This window comes from Falco naumanni, chromosome Z (genome assembly GCF_017639655.2).
Source record: "Falco naumanni isolate bFalNau1 chromosome Z, bFalNau1.pat, whole genome shotgun sequence".
Taxonomy (NCBI): Eukaryota; Metazoa; Chordata; class Aves; order Falconiformes; family Falconidae; genus Falco; species Falco naumanni.
In genome coordinates, this window is record NC_054080.1 from 37831596 (window position 1) to 37851962 (window position 20367).

A 20367-nucleotide genomic window follows, 5' to 3' on the forward strand; every position below is an offset into this window, starting at 1 on the left:
GAGAGAGTTATGGACACAGAGTAACGTAAACTACAACTTTAAATGATAAACTACGGGATATTTGGAGGGCTTAAAGACTAACTGCAAAAATCTACTACATTTGTTGAGAAAGCCACAAAATTACAGCCTATATACATATACATTTTTATATATATTCATATATATTCCACAATTATTCAGTAGGTGGCAGTTAAAAGCCTGGATGAGCTTTGCCGTTGCCATTTAGGCAGTAGCACCAGCAGATGCTGGAGTCAGTCCATCTGTAAAAGCAGAAAGAGAGAGGCTGCAATCAAGCCAACAGAAGCATTAGCCACGGCCCAGGCACTGGGGAGTCAGTAGGAGAGGAGCAGCACAAGGGAAAGCAGCAGGCAAAAGAGCTGCAGCCCCTTGATTAAGACAGGGACTCCTTTTTGGTGGAGGAAACCCAGAGCAGAGGGGGTGAACAGCCGGTGCAATGACAGGCAGAAACTGAGGAGCATTTGGAGCTTTCTGTTCCTACACAGGTAAAATTTTTTCCATTGTTTTTCTGCATCATCTTGTAAAATAAAAATAGCTTTGCATTGAGAGTAGAGGTCTTTATCGCCTTTGGCCAAAATCCACAGTCCTCACTCAGGCAAAATTTCCGCTGAAGTCAATAGAGTTTTGTGTGAGTTATGACTGCAATATTTGATCTAAGCATGTATCTTAGGTAGAGAACATGGCATGCTGTAAGCTGGGGCTGACAAGAAGCCAGAGGTTGGTCATATGCATACTGACCAGTTAAACATAATTTTTCTATGTGCTGGGATGCTAGTAAGGGCTTCATAACCTTTTTTTAAAACTGTCTTTCATTAAAACTCAATGTGCTGGATTTTGCCCTAGTTTAAACTGCTGCCACTGCAGTGCTTAAGGGGAGATGCATTTTTTTTTAAATGAAGGCTACATTTTAATTTATACGATGAAAGAATCAAAAATGTTGAGTCTGAATAAAATAAGACCAGGTGTTTGTTTCTTTGAAACAAATACAACTTTGCAGCATTCCACTGACAAACAGGCAATGTTTTATTTGTGCAGTAGATTGTGCTTCTTTCAATTGAAAGAAAGAAAATAAATCATGAAAGGCCATTGTCCAGTATTTGTGAGGGACTGAATTCAATTTGATAATACTTCCTTTCTTGCTATCTTCCCTGTGAAATGTGGGATGCTCTATATGCTGCAGCACTCAGTCACAGTTGGGTAAGCCCAGAATGGGGCAACTTATTTGATGTATTTTTTTTTTAAAGCATTTCCTGAATGTCTTGTTTTCATGAATACCTAGTCATACATGAATATATATATGCCTGTTTATAAATGCACACACAGAGGTATGTAATATGTACATCCCCATACCTTTACATATAAATGAAGATGTTGCAACTAATTTCTGTTATACCTCTGCCAAGCTTTACAGTTTACGGTATCTAGAATGTTTGCAGGTTTCATAATTATTAATTCTGGATCAGAGGGCTATTTTGCCTTGCCTCCTACCTCCCTTTCACTTTTCTGACTTAGGGACTTCACTCATGTTCAGGAGCTGCCCCACAGGGGCTTGCCGTGCCTACTAAATGCAGTAGTGCCCAATTCTCTCAGAATGGCATCTGTGCCATTGTTCAGGGACTATGAAATGTGGTATCCCTTGAGGTTTCATGCTCTCTCACACACTGCACACATTCCTGAGGCTTTTGCATGAAGAACTGTTTAAACATGGAAAAGGTTCAAATACACAGCTGCAAATCAATGGCCCCATGGAACTGGGGGAATGATTGCAGTTTACAGCTATTTATTTCTATCCCTGGTGTCCAGGTTTCAGCTGGGGTAGAGTTATTTTCTTTTTAACAGCTGGTGCAGTGCTGTGTTTTGGATTTGATATGAGAATAGTGGTGATGACAGATGTTTTTAGTTGTTGCTAGGTAATGTTTCAACTAGATCAAGGACTTTTCAGTTTCTTAGGCCCTGCCAGTGAGAGGGCTGGAGTGGCACAAGAACTAGGGGTGGACACCGCCAGAACAGCTGACCCAAACTAGCCGAAGGGATGCTCCATACCACAAAGAGTCATGTTCAGTATATAAACCGGGGGGACATGTCTGGGGCTTCCTGATCACTGCTTGGGGTCTGGCTGAGCATTTGTTAGAGGGTGGTAAGCAAGTGTATTGTGCATCATTTGGTTTCTTTTCTCCCTCCCCTTTGGATTTTGTTCTTTTCCCCTTCTCCCTCCTCTTCATTATAATTACTAGTGTTATTATTGTTGTTTTTATTTTATTCTATTTCAATTATTCAATTGTCCTTCCTGATTCTCCTTCCCATCCCTTGTCGTGGGGTGGGGGCAGGCAGCGAGCATGATACTTAGTTACCAGCTGGGGCTAAACCATGACACCTGGGAATAGTGAAGAACAAATGGGTTTAAATAGACTGTGAATACACTTAGGCTGCAAAGTTTGAAACAATTAGCAGCAAGGTTCTGAAATTACCTTCTCGTTGAAGTAATAGAAAGAAAGTGTTCTAAATGTGTTTTACTTGGAACTTGGTGGAAGGGATTATGTGAAATGGTTGCCTGTAATGGCAAAGAACTGGATCTGATAATCGAGGTTTCTTTCAGTACTAAACACCATTCATACTTTTCACTGGAAGTTGCCTACATTCAAAAGTCTCTTTGCAAGTGGGTCAAGGTCTTTAAAAACACAGTTTTCCACACATCTCACACCAGAGACAAATGAAAGCGTATTTCTCTTCTACGTTGTGCTGCACTGTTGTTTACACCAGCAGACAAATAAGGTGTGATGGTCATCAAGCTGAATAACATCCCTTTCTCACAGTGCAGAGTACTTTGTAAGATGATTGGAGTTCAGAAGCACAGCTCCTTCTGGCCAAGTCGTCAGGATTTTATTACACCAGCACTGCAGTCTCTGTAGTACCAACAAAACCAGTGGATAATATATAAACTCATAACGCTGTTTCTGAAGTTGTTACTAGTGCTATTTCTAGTTTCCTTTCAGGACGACCTGATAACTTGCTTTTGTGCTAACCAGCACATCTGTCTATCATGGTTTAACCCCAGCAGCAACTAGATACCACATAGCTGTTTGCTTACGCACCCTACTCCACTGCCCCCCACCCCGCCACAATGGGATGGGGAGGAGAACTGGAAAAATCTAAACCCCATGGGTTGAGGTAAGAACAGTTTAATGAAATAATAATAATAATAAAAGAAATAATAATAGAAATAACAATAATAGTGAAAATAATAGTAATAATAATAGTAATGAAAAGGGAGATAACAAAAAGAGAGAAAGAAATAAAACCCAAGAAAAACAAGTGATGGACAATACAGTTTCTCACCACTTGCTGATCAATGCCCAGCCAGTCCTTAGGCAGTGATCAGCCCCTCCTGGCCAGGTCCCTGCAGTTTATATACTGAGCATGACATTCTATGGTATGGAACATCCCTCTGGCTAGTTCAGGTCAGCTGTCCCAGCTCTGCTCCCTCCCGGCTGCTGGTGCTCCTGCTCACTGGCAGAGCACAGGAAACAATAAAGCCCCTGATTTAGAGTAAGCAAGACTTAGCGACATTTAAACCATCAATGTGTTATCTACTTTATTCTCATACTAAATCCAAAATACAGGACTGTATTCACTGCTAGGAAGAAAATTAAATCTGCCCCAGCCAAAACCAGGACAAGATCCAAGCATCATGTGTGAAAAAACAAAAACTCACACTTCCATTGTGACTGAGTGTGTGCAATTACCTCAAACTTAGCTTATTTTAAAAACGCACAATAAACAGCATTCTGGTTCAAAGACGTTCCTGCAGAATGACCACATTCAGTTCCATATTCTCTTTTCCTCTACTTCTTTCTTTTTATAGTCTGATCCTTCTCTTGTTTTTTTATGTTTTTGATTTGTATACTACATCGGATTGCTTTCAGTTTGCAGTAAATCTCAGTAACTATTATGTAATATATAATAAACTGCATTCGAATGTTCCAGCTCCTGCAAGCCACGTGAGTACCAGGCCATTTGTGGACTTAAATAAAACAGTATTCATTGCAGTACATTTGGTTTGGTATATAGGGCTGATTCAAAATAGTTTTTAACTTTCCCATTATTACTTTGTATTACTAGGCCTAATTGAGCAATTCTCAGTATTACATAAAGGAAGAAAAATAGCATTTTTGTGAAACATGCATACAAACCGTTAGCAATATTACGTTCCCTTTTAAAGTAACGATTTCCTTAAGTGTACTAGGAAAAAAAAATATTGGAAATTTTTTTCATATGTTTCTGTTTTATTCTGCACCCAAACAAAGGTTGCTAAGTATCAATGAACAAGTATTTTCACTGCATTCTTATTGTTGCACTAAAGTTAAAATGTGCATTAACTTATCTTATCTTACTGCTGGAAAGGCAGTAAAAAAGACCCACCAAGTGACAATGTAACTGTACATATGAATTGAAACAGAACATTCTTTATTTTGCCTTTTTGAGAAAACAAATATTGATTTGTTTTCAACCACAAAATATTGATTACTGTATAAATGAGTATCCAAGGAAGACAAAAGCAATGTCAAAAAGGGTGTGTCAAGTCTGCGACAGACACGTTTTTCCACTCGCACCAAGGTCAGGAGCACCACCTGTCAAGCAAACAAATTTGAGTTAAATGTTAGACTTCTGTATTGGTGATGAAAATCGGTCTCTGATTTCTCTGACTGTGCAGGGCTGCAGTACGCTATGGCAGCAAAATGCAATCACCCTCACCCTCACTGAAGGTAATGGAAATGGTTTTAGTTGAATCTGAATAAATGTCAATGAAGTTATGTCAGCCATTTAGTATCCGCATTTAAAGTAGGTATGTTGTAAAACACTTCTATGAAAAAGCAAATCCATTCCTGGACTGCAAATATTTTCTTCCCAAAATGTCCAGTAGTTCTGACTTAATGTGAAGCTAAGAAAAGGAGACTTCCTTTTATTTATTTATTTTTATATTCTTCCCTGAAAATCTACGGAAATTTTTATCTGTTCTGAAAAGCTAGTAATTTAAATAATCAAATAAGAGCTACCATCAACTGGTAAATTATTGCTGTAAACCCAACTCAAAAACATTAGCGTTTTCCCAATTTGTTCACTCAAACATTAAAATGCTACCATGTGTTACTGGGAAATTATTTTTTAATCTTTAGAATATAGTTTTCATAATTTTGTCTACAAGGAAAAGAAACATGAATTGTGAATAAACTACTCTGAAGGCTAAGCCTTCTTTTTTCATAATAGAAAGTACTGAAAGCCAGGGCAGTGATGAAAATTAGTACGAAATTGTTTTTCTCATTAAAAATAATTTTTAAAAACCCAGTAAGTATTCAGTTTTGTGGAAGTCTTGCAATGTAGATTTGCAAATTAAATTTTAAAGAAAATACACTTTAAAGTAAAAAGAAAAAATATATAAATTTCCCCAAACCAGGTTATGATAAATTGCACATCATAGACAGCAAATAGCTTCTTGTAAAGAGGTAGAAACTCCTATCAGAAAGTTGTCATTCCTGTATCATACCCACAGTTATACTTTAATTGCTGGTTTTCAACCTTTTCTGATTTGCAGAAAATTTTCAGTGTAAACACAGGCTTCTTACTAGTGCTTGGAAGCATATCAACAATGAGATTACATTACTTAATTACTTGTCAGGGATCTTCTGGATCCTGAAACCTGCTACATTAACTTATTCACAAGTTATTGCCCAACAAACCAGTTGCAAAATGTATTATATTGGCTGGTAGGGTTTTTGGAGGGCTTACCACGCGCAACTAGGACTAGAAGACAAATACTGATATTCTCAGTATAAGCCACATCATTTTGAAAGGGGTGTTATTTGGGCTGTCGAAGAGTATCAGGCCTGTTTCAGTAGTCAGGATAAAAACCAAGCTATCCTTTCCAGCCCAACAAGGAAAGATAATTATAGAAGTTATAATTATATGTCAGAAGCACTTAGCCTTTAATAATTCTGCTTCTATAGAAGATTTGTGCAAATAGTCTGAAACTGACATTAAAGAATTGAGGTCTACAGTAGAAAGGCAAAAGGGCCACTGCTCTTTGTACAATTTCCTCTGCTGAACGGAAGCAGTCTTCCATGGGTGTATGGCTTTTCTGTGTAAAGACACACATTTATATGAAACTAGCTTGTTGCTTATGCTTGGATTTTTATCATGAATCTCCCAGTATATGGAATTTCACATCCAAAGCCTCTACGGTCAAATGATTATTTGGGATATTTTCCTTCTTGGTTTGGTGGTTGGTGTATTGGGGTTTTTTTTAGTGGTTTATATGTTCTAACTTTCTCTATTCAGGAAAACTTAAAAGCCACAACTTTTTTCCATAAGATACACAATAAAAAGTCACCTATTTTAGCTAGTGGACATCTGGAGAAGCAGAAATTCACTACAGTATGTAAAGTTATAGCTAGTTGCCAAAAGTAGAGTAGCCTGCTATTAAAAAATGAGGGGCTGAAAGGTCAGACTGAGTCTCTGATCCCGCCTTTATGTGAGTGACAAATTCCAGTTAATAACCCTACTGCTCTACCCCATGGTATAGTGTCCTACATGTTAAAAGGTGGACATAAAATGTTTTAAGCTGATCTTTCTATCTTTACTCAGGTAGATTAAATTTATTGAAAACTGAACAAAACCTACAGTGTTTGGTCTGTTAAGCTGGGAAAAAACCTCAAAAAAATCAGTCCCAGGGAGAGTTGAATACAGTGCTGTTATCTTGACATTTTTATTTCTGTGTGTGAATTCATGAATACCTAACTACACATCCACAAAGGCTTCTGAGTTATTTGTCACTGAGTTTTGACTGTAAGCACTTGAAAGATTAAGATACTGGTTTACCAAAATGCTTGAGTAGATAAGAGTAGCTCTGTTTAAGTCAATGAAGTATCTAACATACCTAAGGTAAAACCTGAGTTTAAACAGGAACTGTCATTAAACTCTCCTTTTCCTAATTTTAAGATTAGCCAATTCACTAAATAAAAAGTGGCAATCGATAGGACACCTGTTCACCCTGGGTAAACTTAGCGTGTTAGTGCTGTTTCTGCATGAAAGGAATGTTTTTTCACTTGGTGTGTTCAATGATGCTGAATCTTGTTTTATGGTAATGGTTCATTAGTACATACCTGTTATTCAGGGTTTAGTTCTGAAAGCTCTTGGACAACAGTAGACCAAATCATTAAAGTGTATTCCTGATTTTAAAGATCTTTGTTGGATCAGGTCCAGCACCTTTTGAATTTTCTGTACATGAATGTTTAGCAGAAAATGGAACCAATAGACCCTTCTGCATTGTTCATTCTTCCATCAGCAGTCCTGCCTTCAACAAGAAATGCCACTTTGGTTAAACTTAGTTTCAGAAACCCATGCTACCTATTGCCCCTGTAGAAAACTCATCTAGTTCTTGTCCCTTTTTTCCCCAGTTCTTTCTTGCCTAGTAAAACTATTCCTGCCATTATCCTTGCTGGCCATATCTTAGCCCAAGAGCTAGTAAATATTTTCTTACTGTTATGTATTTGGGGGTTTTGTTTTACCAAGGGATCCATTTGATATAATAATTCATAGGGCTTCAAACAATTTTGAAAAGGTATTGTTTTGTCAAGGAGGTTTTCAACTTCAGTGTGATGAAAATATAAAAATTTTCTACAGCAGAGCACAACATCTGTGATCACAGAACACTGCAGGGGCTGGATTCTACCTTCTTTACATGGAGATGTTTAGGACAATATTTCACTTCTTTAAATACAGAAAAAAACAGTGACAAATTATTTTGAAAGGATCCTGTCCTCTCTATTACTCTTCTGTGTTAGGCCAGCAGTATGAAGGGAATCTGTAAAACCTTTCAGAGAACCTCTCTGAAAAAACTTTCCAAAATTGATATCCTGACTTAATACTTAGATTGTGTCTGTAGTGTAGCATATGCATTTGTAATGTAGTGAAGAATCTGTCCCAAAATGGAAGAAACGCTTTAGCCAACATTGAAAATGTGGAGCCATTTTTATTTTTCTTCCCTTTTTCTTTTTTAAATATTTGAAAGTAAATATTACAATCACCTAGGCTATACTAGGTCTCCTGAAGGACATACTTTGTCTGCTGACATTCTGGTCATGCAGGGCTGTTTATCTTTCTACTTTGTCTCAGCCCTATCAAGTTTTGTACAGACTGAGCCACTGCTTTCATGTCAGTTAGAAAATTCTAAATGATGAATTTTCCATGCAAATTCAAACAGTTCAAATTCTGTAGAAAGTCTAACTCTAAACCAGAAACTGTTTCAGTCAAGCCAAACTGAATCTGTAGTTTGAATTTTTGCTTCCTATGCATATGTTGAATAAGAAGAGTGTCTGATTTTATCTCTTCCTTTCACATGAACAAGTAAATATTATAACAAGGACAGTGTGTCAGAGGAAAGCACTCAACTCTTTACTTTTTACTTCCACGGAAGATGCCATTTTGTCTCTAACTTAATCTGGTCTGCTTTCTTCTGGCTGATGGTACAAAATGCTAAGTTAACATTCCTTTTCTCTCAAAGTATAGTTGAGAAAAACTCTTATTTTTTGCCATGGCCTTTTATGTCATCCAGTTTTGTATTGATTCTGAAAATAAATCTGGAACTTCAAAAACCTCGTGTTCTTTCACATCTTTTTTTGGCCACACTTGGTAACTTCTACACAGATCTTGAAGTTAGATCATTACACTGCTTTCAACGTCCAATAGCTGAATGCTGTTTGGTCAATAAGACTTGTTATATTGGAACATTTCCACGCCATTTCTAGCTGCTGCACCTACACTGACCTGCCCAAAATCACTGATTTTCTCAATCTTTTGTCCACCGTAAACAGCCTTTATATCACATGAATGCTATATATGAAGACTTTACAAACAGTGTTCAATTATACTACAGTTAAGCCCAGGGTAAAAAAAAAAAAAAAACACCAAAAAAACCCATGACAAGAATGTACACCATTTAAGCATTTTCTTAAGGACTTTGCTGAACTGTGTTTGCTGAACCTACAGGTCACACAAACAGTGCCCAACTTCCTTTTTACAGTAGCTACTTTACACAGCACTAAGTCAGCTTTCTTTCAGTAAACCAGTATGTTAGCGCTTGGACATTCAGTGCTGGAAATCTTGAAGTGGATTTAATCTTCACTGATCATGCAGTATTGCCATTATTTTGAAACACCATTCTTCACCATCCTCCAGCATTAATTGAAAAAAATGTTAACACTGGGCAAGATTCAGAGACCAATTGCATAAAATTTTGTTTAGAGGGACTTCTATCATGAGCTTTTAGACTAATGGAAAGCCCAAGCTATTACTATGAAATAACAGCAAAACTGGTGCTAGAGTCTAAGAAGTTTCTGGAGGCAACTAATTTAACCAATTACCAACATTTCAGCAGCAGCAGCATAATCACCTTTCCTAAAGCAATGAGATGCTTCTCAGAGAGTTATCATTAGTTGGAACAGCTGTAGGCAAAGAATTCTTTTTAAGAATAAAATAAGACACTTTGTTCAAACTGCACTGAAGACAGTGAAAAAGCCCAGAGAAATCTTAGGTCAAATGGCTTAATGTTCTCTGGCACTGCATAAATACCTTGAGCAAAATATAGTAAATTGCTGCCTTCAAATCCCACATCACACTGTTTTGTGAGAGACTTCTTTGCATTTCAAGACTTCCACCAGGTTTTTTCATAGGGAGAAGGTATGACCTGAAATATCTGACACACCTCTCTATTTTTTTGCCTTGTTAAGGTATCTAAAAAGTTAGAACAATCAGGAATAAATAATATTTAGCCTAATATTTGTTATCCAACGATGTCTGAATAGTATCTACTAACACAAATATCACAGACTTAAATTCAAGTGCAAGGAAGTCACCAATACATAGATAAACATTTAGAAAAAAAGGCATGATGTTGCAGTAACTTACCAAGCTGTAACTTTGAAATGGCAAAGCAAATGCAGGAAGTGGTTTTAGTCTAAATGCATTAATTTTAATTATCATCATTAGTATTGTCAATCCATGCATAGTGACTTATGTTAATATGACTTGGCCAGTTGTCCTCCCATTTTATGTAAACATGTAAAGCAGAAAGAGAAGGTATTTTGAATAGATGCTTATATCTGGCCAAGGCTTTGCTCAAATATCAATGACACAGGCACTAACAGTGTGAAAATATTCTTCTCTATTAACAAACATGGCAAAAACAATACCTGTATAAAAGCCAGAGCTGACATCAATTGAAAGTGCTACAGCTTTTATTCAGTGAGGAAGTCACAATTTACACTAGCTGATTGTTGAGAAGCAGACTTTCAAAGAACACTTTGTTCAGCATGAGAATAAAAATATGCTTTCCACATGGATTAGAACCTCATGTTGCAAGAAAAGGCTGTTTTAACTGTTACCATTTTGTCTTCAAACACATACAAATTTCCATTGATTTGAAAAGACCAAAGCAAGCCAAGCAAAGAAAAAGAAAAAATAATGAAAAAGAGCATTTTGTAGTAAAAGTTGAAGACACTAGAAGTAAGAAAATCCCCACTCTTTAAGTCCAAGATCATTGACAAATATGGTGAAAATACTCCCCAAGAAATGCCTGTTTATATACGTAATGGACAAGTAAAAACTTGCAGAGCTCTTTTTCCCTCCTGTGTATTAGTAATGTGTGCTTTTTTTCACATTTGGTGTGGTGAAATGCCCATTAACCTTACAAACACGCTGAAATCCATCTCATGTATATCTACATTTGGTATTATTCTTCACCTTGCACTTTGTGTCTTTGCATGATGGTGTCATCACTGGAAGCCTGATGGATTTTTAGTTTAAATTGATGCAAGCTTTTGAACTAAATGCATTGCATGTAAATTATTGGATTTCCATCATAACAATGACAATATAAACAGAGACATCTCCTTAAACATTTAAAAAAAAAAAAAAACGAAAATCAGTAACTGATATGAGATGATCTTACTTGAGGAAAAAGAGCTTTCAGGAAATCAATACATAGTATCTGACAATTGCTGTATTGCACATCAGACTGACATGTCAGTAGGATATCTTAAAACCTCAAGAACTGGATCAGTGAAGATGCAATCAAAGCCTCTGATTCCAGACAGCACACGTAGTATCAGGTTGTTTTCTAAAATGTATACTACCCTAAAAAATACCACCTAGCCAAAAAATTTCAAAGAAATGTGCAACCTGTGACATTTCATGGAAGTCTAACAATACAAGTGTGGTTAAATCCTTTTGCAACAAAACCAAAACTGTGGAAACACTGGAGAGTGGGCAATTTTTTTTCTATACAAGCTTTCAAGTACAAACTGGATGGGCTCACCAGCTAGGAGATTCTCATCTCATATTACTCTAAGGGTAAGTATTCAAGGAGGTTAATTTTCACAAGTTATTTTTCAGCCTTTCTAAACATTTTGCCTTCTATTATATGTGTTATTCATGGCTTAAATACAAGCATAAGAATCAGGTCATAAATAAAATTGATAGAAAAGTTAGTCCATAAAAAATTATTAAAGATAAGTGATAACTATGGAGATCCAGTGGCTAAATACAGGATCAGTGACATCAATTTGGTAAATGCTAACACACCCACATGTAATTAGTCACCCCAAAACCATGAAGAGTTTCAGCTATCAAGTCTATAATCCGTAGTGCAGGGTAGTTTGTTTAAACAGTTTTAAATACCTCTTTTTGTTATCACTATATAACAAAATAACCGATTGTGTATCAAAATGACTCAGTCCTTGAACTGTATCCTCCTGTCAGAACAGCTCTTCAGTTCTTTACCTGGCATGTCAGAAACAGCTAAGAAAGGAACAGCATAAAGGTCTGTAGTTGAGTTTGAACTGGAAGCAGCCATTATCCCAGTGAATAGCCCTGTTGGCCTCAGTCACAGCAGCTGAGCTAGAGCAACTCAAGCCTCGCACAAGTGGAGCATCTGCAGAAAACAGAGGTAAATCAGCAGAGGTATATGGAGACTCACTAACTTGCTGAACTTTGTAACCAACAAATAATGAAGGGTGTGGATGTAAGTTATAAAATGTGCTTTGCCATTTTAAGTGAGCATAGTTTTGTTAAAGTGATGTGTCACAGGATGATAGCAATTTTTTTCACTGATGTAGTCCATGAAGTAAACAAAGGCAGCAAATGAGGATTTATTACGCATAAACTCCAGAATAAGTCAGCTTTAAAGTGTAAAATGCAACTGCTGTTCTCTATGTGTAGGTTATGAAACAGACAGGTTCTCAAGGTGTGAATCAGGGAGGATACTGCACATCTGAAAAGTCAAACTTCTCTCAAGTTAATTTTCCCTTATCTGCACTGGCCAGAATACTGAACACTGATGAAACAACGTGCTACTTTGTTTTGTCCTGTTGTGTGTTTTAGTTAATATATTTTAAGACAAAGAAAACCCAATGCACTCATAGGGCGGTATGAAATGCATTAGGTTGGGTGCCTGTGCAGCACAGCCACACGGAATGGTTTTCACTGCAGGAGGATCTCTGACCAGACGCACACAGAGAATGTAAGCACACGGTAAGAACTAGGGAAGCCTTTCCCTGGTGTGATCTGAAAGCCTTGTCTGAGCTTATTGCGTTTTTTGCTTTGAGCAGGACAAAAATTAAAATAATCTGATTTTTTAATCTTGGTAAAACGGAGGATCCGTAGGACTAACAGACCTGCCTGTGGGACAGACCAAACAGCGGCTGAGGCTGCTGCTCCCCCGCAGCAGCGCAGGCTGGGCAGCAGCTCCGCGGGAAGGCCCTGGGGCCGTGGTGGGCACCACAGGGGCACGGCCCTGGCGGCGGTGCGGGCCCGCCGTGCCCCGGGCGGTGGGTCGGGGGGCGATAACCCGCCCCCGCGCAGCGCTCGGAGGCAGCAGCCGCGCGGTGTCTGTTGCGGCGCCCCCGGCGGGGGACACGGCCGGCGGCCCGGGGCGAGCTCCCCTGCGGGCCCGAGGCGCCGTGCGGGCGGGGGGCTGGGGCCGAGCCGCCCAGGGGGAGGCACCGCCCGGGGGGTACCGGGCAGCCCCTCCGCGCCTGCGAGGAAGCCGTCGGGAAGGTGAAGCTGAACTCTTCACAGCAATGGGCACCGGGAGGAGGAGGGGTGACAGGCATGAGCTGCAACACAAATAGTTGGGATTAGATATGAGGGAGGGAAAATCACGCTGAGGGTAGTTCAGCGGTGGAGCAGGTTGCCCAGAGAAGCTGTGGGAAATTCTGGAAGTTTTCAGGCTCTGACAGGACAGAGCAACTGTCTAGTCTCATGACTGACCCTGCCGTGACCAGCAGTGACCAGAGACCTTCCAGCCTGAATTATCCTGTGATTCTGTGGTCATTTCTATAGCCACTCTGCAAAATCTCCCTCAGCAATAGTTGTGCTCTTCTTACCACTACAAAGTTTTCCTGTTGTCTAATGTGAATCTATTCTACAACCTAAGCCCATTATTTCCACCTTTTTTCCACTACAGGTGCACACTATCCCTCTTTGCAACAATTTATTATGTATTTGAAGATTAGCTACCATGCCATTTCAGGTTCCCTTAGAAGCTTTTCAGATGCTTAATACTTCACACCATTAAGTGCCACATTTCAATTTGTTCTAACATTTGAGCAACTATATACGGCAGTTTCTTGGAGATTTCTGAGTATGCTTAAAGCGTGAAGTTTAATATAGCAGGATTACAGTCAGATAGCTTTAAAAAAATTATTTCTCTACTCTGTATTTCACTGATTTTCATAGTGCATTTTTTCTCATCATGTCATACTTCCCAGACTACATATTACCTGATTGTGCAACACTTAAGCTGCTTCTGAGGTGAAATAGCTATGATTTTCTCTCTTGCCTTTTTGCTCACAAAAATTATTAAACTATAATTCTTATCGTAGCTCATCCTATGCAGTCACCCACAACATGCAGTCCTACAACTGTTCTGAATTTGCGTGCTTACAGCTCGCACATACAGGTTTATTCTCAGTGGAAAATTGTCCTGCTAGCTTCCTCTGTTCTCATTTCTTGCTAGCTACTTTGGTTTTGCTTATTTTCTCAACAGCATGAGCTGGTCATCCATTTTTCTTGTTCCTCAGAGGATTTTCCCTCTTACATAAACACATATACCAGTGTTCTCCGAGACTACCCTTCTTTCCATTCTTTGAATTCTGCTGTCAGAGAGAAAAACTTTTGCTTCAGTGCCTAAGGATGAACACTTTTATTTCTCAATCTTTCCTATATTTAAACAGGTCTCTGAAAGTGACAGTGACCGCAGCATAGGAGAGAAGGAAGGGGTGAAGCTGCCTTCTGCCTGAAGCCCATCTGGGCAGGCAGAGCTGTGACAGTGTCTCCACTTTGCCTGAGGATCAGCATCCCCAGTTGCCCTGGTTATTCTGCCTATGGTGTGGCAGATGAGGAAGTGCAACTCCTTCATTCAACACATTATGTAAAGACAGATGTTTTCAGCTTTCAGACATTAGAATTAGGACAGAATAGGATGCCCTGGACAAGAAGGATAACAAAATCAGGGTATGCTTGAACAGAAAAATGAAGACATTAGTGCAGCATGGGCAGACATAGCTTTAATCTAACTGGCACAGGCTGCAACAGCATCAAAGATGCAAAAGCACAAAATTCAGTGTGGGCTGGCAACTGGGATAAGGTCATAGGGGCTCCACTCACATCCATACCTCTACAGCACCAATCCTATTCTCCCTGTGCTAAACAGGTTAAGGGTAACTTAAAATCCTGCCCCACAATGCAATCACTCTTCCTGCTGCAATGAAGAAATAGCTTGAAGGCTTTCTTTATTCAGTAAGAAATACCTTTGGGTTGTTCTGCATTAGCTGCTACTCAGGAAACAGTGCAACAGACAAATTCAATTACCTTGGACCATTAGAGCACTTGGACAAGGTTCCCTATTAAATCAGCCCATTTTCCTAAGGGCAAATACAGGTGCAGCAAATTTCGCAGTTTGTTCCACACATATTTTTTTCTGTATCTAGCTTTGGTTTGAAAAGTAACAACATCCTAGACCTGTTTCAACTTCCAGGGTTTAATTTTTTAGTCTTTATTTGCTTAAATATCACTAAATATAAAGAGACTCGTACGTGCTGTGTACCTAATGAACTCCTACTGATGCGAGGACAAATTCATCTTCACATTTATTTCAATGAATTCCAAAATGACTACAGCTTGCAGCCCTGTGAAAGCTTTACTATTTCCATTATTAATAATGATGACAATTATTTGTGGTCCTACAGATTACAGACAGGTTTTGTCAAGGGGAACTGACTTCAGGGATCACAGTTTTGTGACCTTTGACATATGCATTTGCCAACCTTGACAATATAAGCCACTTAAAAATATTGTGAAGACACCTGCACAGCCTTTCTGACAAGTGTAGCATGTCTCCAGTCACATATAATCTGCTGTGAAATAAAGATTAGAATGAAAAGGCAGACAACATGAACAATTTCAGTTTACCAAAATGAACTCTTTGACCTGAAATGCGAGTGGAAAAACATGCTGAATTGGGGGTGCATGTTCTCAAAGAGTTAGAAACAAAGTACACTTAGTGCTACTGTTGAATAAGCTACAAACACATCTTAGATGTCCCTCGGGAGTGTTCTCCAGTTGTAGTAGAGAGAAATTCCCTAACTACTAAAGACGTGGCATGCTTTGAGTAATTGACTGTCATGCATGTGTATATTGGTGTGTTTCAACAATGATTTGAGGAGACTTGTTTTAGAGACAGAAGAGTATTTCAGTTTCTACAATTTGTTCTGGCCTTGGTCTTGCTGGTATACCATTTCCCAGATGCAGCTTTTTATTTCTGGGGATATTAGTCCAGTAGGAAGAATACTGAAACTCACAATGTTAATTTAAGATAAATCATACAGTGATGAAGACGGTGTTTTGCTACCAGTGCAGGTAACGTTGCATATCCTAAATTTACTATCGAAATAACCTATTTCAATTTAATATTTATTCATAATAATATTAATATAAAATTCATAATAATAATGATAGATATAAATTTACTATTGAAATAACCCGTTCTATAACCTGCTGCAAGTCTTCTTAAAATATTACAACTTGTGATGACTTATATCACATTCATTTCTTTTCTTGGGAGAGATATCACAAAGTGCATTCTCCACATATGTCTGTATTAATGTCTCTTTTGTTGGTTTTGACTTTCTCTTTCCTAGATCTTTAGCTGAGCAACAGACAAACCAAGAAGCATGCCTGAGCAAAGCAATGATTACAGGGTTGTTGTGTTTGGAGCTGGAGGAGTGGGCAAAAGTTCTTTGGTCTTGAGATTTGTGAAAGGCACTTTCAGAGAGAGTTACATCCCTACCATTGAAGACACCTATCGGCAGGTGATCAGCTGTGATAAAAGCATATGCACTTTGCAGATAACTGACACTACAGGGAGCCATCAATTTCCAGCCATGCAACGCCTTTCCATTTCTAAAGGACATGCTTTCATTTTGGTTTACTCTATCACCAGCCGACAGTCCTTGGAGGAGCTCAAACCAATCTACGAACAAATCTGTCAGATTAAAGGAGATGTAGAAAGCATTCCAATAATGCTGGTGGGGAACAAAAATGATGAGAACCAAAATAGAGAGGTAGACACCAGTGAAGGAGAAGCCATGGCTAAGAAGTGGAAATGTGCTTTCATGGAGACCTCTGCCAAGCTGAACCACAACGTGAAAGAGTTATTCCAAGAATTGCTAAACCTGGAGAAACGCAGGACCGTGAGTTTACAAATTGACGGCAAAAAAAGCAAGCAGCAGAAAAGGAAAGAGAAGCTGAAAGGCAAATGTGTGGTGATGTGAAATTGCATTGTCGGAAGTAAGTCATGCAGTCTCACCTGTGTGACAATGCCCATGTAAAACCTATAGACAGCAAACAACCATGCAAGACCCTATTCATTAGTATCTGTTTTAAAAGAAACATTTGGAAAATGAGAAAGTGACTTACTGTGAAAAAAACCAACAATTAAAATATCATGTACTCTAGCTGTCAGAAAAAGTAAAAGAAAGGCTAGGGTATCTACTTGTAATTTACAGAAGAAAAGAAGTTTCATCCCTAAGATAATGTGAAAGATCTGGAAAATCATATTATTTAGATTTGCGTATAACTACAAGAGAAGGCAATGTATAACGTTAGAACAAAAACAACGAAATGGCCATGAAGAAACCTAGAACACATAAATGCATGCTGAGTGGTGTTATCACGCCCTTTAAGAATGCTGTGGACAAACAAGTCTGTGCAATTGTCATTACTGCTGGTGAAGCAGTGTGCATAAGATAGTCTCGGATCTGACAAATAAATGAACAGATTCACACTAAAAGGAAAGATGGGGGTAGCACAGTCAAAAGAAACAGATATTCTCTTTAACCCCACCCCCAGAATAAGATTTCTTTCTAGTGTGATGTGGTGTTTGAACTGAAGAATGACGTAAAAACAGCCCCTGTAGGAGATGGAGATCATGTCCTTTTCTGGACCCACCACTTCAAGAATGATCTGTGCTTCTGGCCCGACTATATTTCAGAAGAGCAGATGTTTGCCAGTGGAGAATGTGAGATTGTATAAAAATGGTGTACATGCAGAAACAGAAACCTTTCCCAGGGAGGACTGGCTGGGGAGTCCCATACAAAAGCTTCTATGGGTAAGGCTCAGTTCAAATGCTGCTCGTGGTTAAATGAACACATGGTGTGATTAGTGAATGAATGGAATGTTACTGAACTGGTGGTACCCTTGGAGAGGGATTGGTGTAGTATACAAAGTTTTCATTCAAATTACCAGATTATCTGAGTGAAATTCCACTATATTCCAATTAGAGTGGTTTTGCATTCATGCACTATTAGATCTATTGCCTTTATATTGTCTGAAGGTTTTTATATTTACCATTTAAACTCCTGATTTGAACTGCTGTGACTATTTATAGAACCAAATCCTATATCTGGAATTAGGGCCCACAAAAGTCTGTGGGAGATTTGCTGGAATTAGTACTACAGGATTTGGCATATTAACAGTTGCAGTCAGTACTGTGTTACAATGCAATGCAAAGTTCAGAACAGAAAATAAACCTGGTTTAAACCACTCCGTCATGGGAAACTGCCTTTCTCAAAACCTTTGGAAGGGGAAAAAGTGTACAAAATGTGAGCTTTTCTGGATCTCTCTCCAAAGCTTTTTAAAAACTACTGTTAATGAGTAAAGTATGTATCCTACTGGTAACAAAGACCATCTAAGATAAAAGAAGCACATACTTTTTAAAAGGACACATCAAAATTGTATAAGCTACAATTTGCACCTTAGGAACTGCTTTGCAATCATAAAAACAAACTATCATATTTTTCATAAATGCTTATGCCAAAATCATACTATGAGAAAATGCAGTCAAGTACTAGTATTATTAGTATGCATGCTGTTGCATTATAAATATTTTCTAGGAGCTGTTCAAATGCAGTATTTACATTAAAAATTGTTACCCTGTTGCTCTCAGAGTTACTGCTTGCTTACATTCCACCTTTCAAACAGAAGTACACATATTTCACAGGTAGAGTGATAGTATACAAATCTTTGAGCAAGAACAGCTATTAGCAGTGTCTGGAAAGGAGCACAACTTCTGTCATTCACTCAGAAGAAACTCTGGCACCATTAAAATCAATCTTAACTTCTCAGGTGGTGAAATTGAGGCACCAAAAGAGGAAGCAACTGCACACAGGTACCCAGCACGGTAGTGGCAAACCCAAGAACAAAAGCAGATCTCCTCAGTCCCAGTTCAATGTTTGCTCTGTGTTTGGTCAGACTGTTTCTCCAAATTCTTAAACAGATTCTAAAATACATAAAGAGACCTGGTATGGTTTATACAGCTAAGTGCATCTTTTCCTTGTCAGGCTGTCAATACATCAAATGGTATTTCCAGATCAGGAATGCAAAACATGTAAAAGCACTACACTTAATAAGACTTTTAAAAATGTTTACACATCTACTCTGCTTGTAAGCAAATGGCTGATGATACTCATCTTCACAACACTGGATTCCACTAACGAAACTGGAAAATCAAAAGAATGATCACACTTAAGGAGTAGTGTGGGTCACTTACAGAAGTCAGCAGTACAGAGTTCTCCCACAAATGCTAACACTCCGGTGCCAAAGGTCATAATGCATATCACATGGCTAAGTGGCCAGAATGTAATAATGATAGAAACTCAGAGAAAAAAGGGCCATATAAGGACAAAGATCCTTTTAAAATTATTAGTTTAACTGGAGGAATAATTTACATAGTAAAGAATCTTGCAGAAATAGAATATAGGGGATCTGAATTTCAGGGCTGAAATTCAGCCTTGAATTTTTTTTTGGATGTGCCTCATAGCAAGAAAAGGGTAATTGTATTTCACAGGTGGAAATAAAACAAGCTGCCAGTCGGTAAGCTTGAGGACCATTTCCTTTCATTCCTGGTTGATTCCAAGTCTGGTACATGTAAGACATGAATTATTTCATGGACTTGCATGTGTCAAAGCAAGGCCAGTACAGAAGCAATATTACTCATGGACCATAGACTTGAAATAGAACATATTTTATACCCTTGCATTGTCATCCTAGTTTATACTACTAGATTTTACATATCTTACATACTTGTGAGCTGGTTTAAACATTTGTTTTGCTATTACTTATATGATTTATTTTTTTTAATACAGGGAAAAAAACTGTAAGGTAAATAAAGAAAATACACAGCTTTACTACATTTTCTGTTTTATTTGGGAATGTGATATCAGTATAATTAACTCTTTAATATGTACAGAAAAAATATGACATGTTTAAAACCTGTAAGATCTACAGAGAATTTTAGCACCTAGGAATCATGTTCTAGAAAAAATGACTCTTTACAATGCATGACTTTTATATGTATATATGAAATATTAAGTTATATAGTTATCATAAAAATGTGTTGTTGCAATTTCAATAGAAAATATTTTGTTCAAAAACTCTGGATATGGAGTCATTTGTGCCTACAAGTTTCTATGTTTCTGGTGATGTTCTGAACATACAAAATAAAGTTTTAAATGGAACCACAACTTTGGAAGAAGCTTTGTTGATGACTGCATTATGTTTGTTTCACAAGTATATTAAGTATGTATTTTTTAAAACTTGTAAAGGCAAATCTTTAAATCAAAATATATTCTTACATGTTAGGCAGTGTTCTAAAGTCTTCTGCTATACAAAACAGACACCTGAGAAGTCCTGAGAGAACTGGAGCAGTATTATCTACCATTTACCTCTCTTTTATTATAC

At 38.1% G+C, this 20367-nt stretch overlaps 1 protein-coding gene across 1 annotated transcript; it reads left to right on the top strand.

The window, feature by feature from the left end:
* The first annotated feature begins 241 nt into the window (after window positions 1-241).
* Window positions 242-20161, top strand: DIRAS2 (DIRAS family GTPase 2). Its single transcript, XM_040580710.1, has 2 exons — window positions 242-503; window positions 16269-20161. The coding sequence occupies exon 2, from the start codon at window positions 16302-16304 to the stop codon at window positions 16899-16901; it is 600 nt and encodes a 199-aa protein (XP_040436644.1). The 5' UTR covers window positions 242-503; window positions 16269-16301; the 3' UTR covers window positions 16902-20161.
* Window positions 20162-20367: the final 206 nt, after the last annotated feature.

Coding starts and splice junctions, on each gene's coding strand:
- DIRAS2 (XM_040580710.1), top strand. CDS start 16,302: ATGCCTGAGCAAAGCAATGATTACAGGGTTGTTGTGTTTGGAGCTGGA.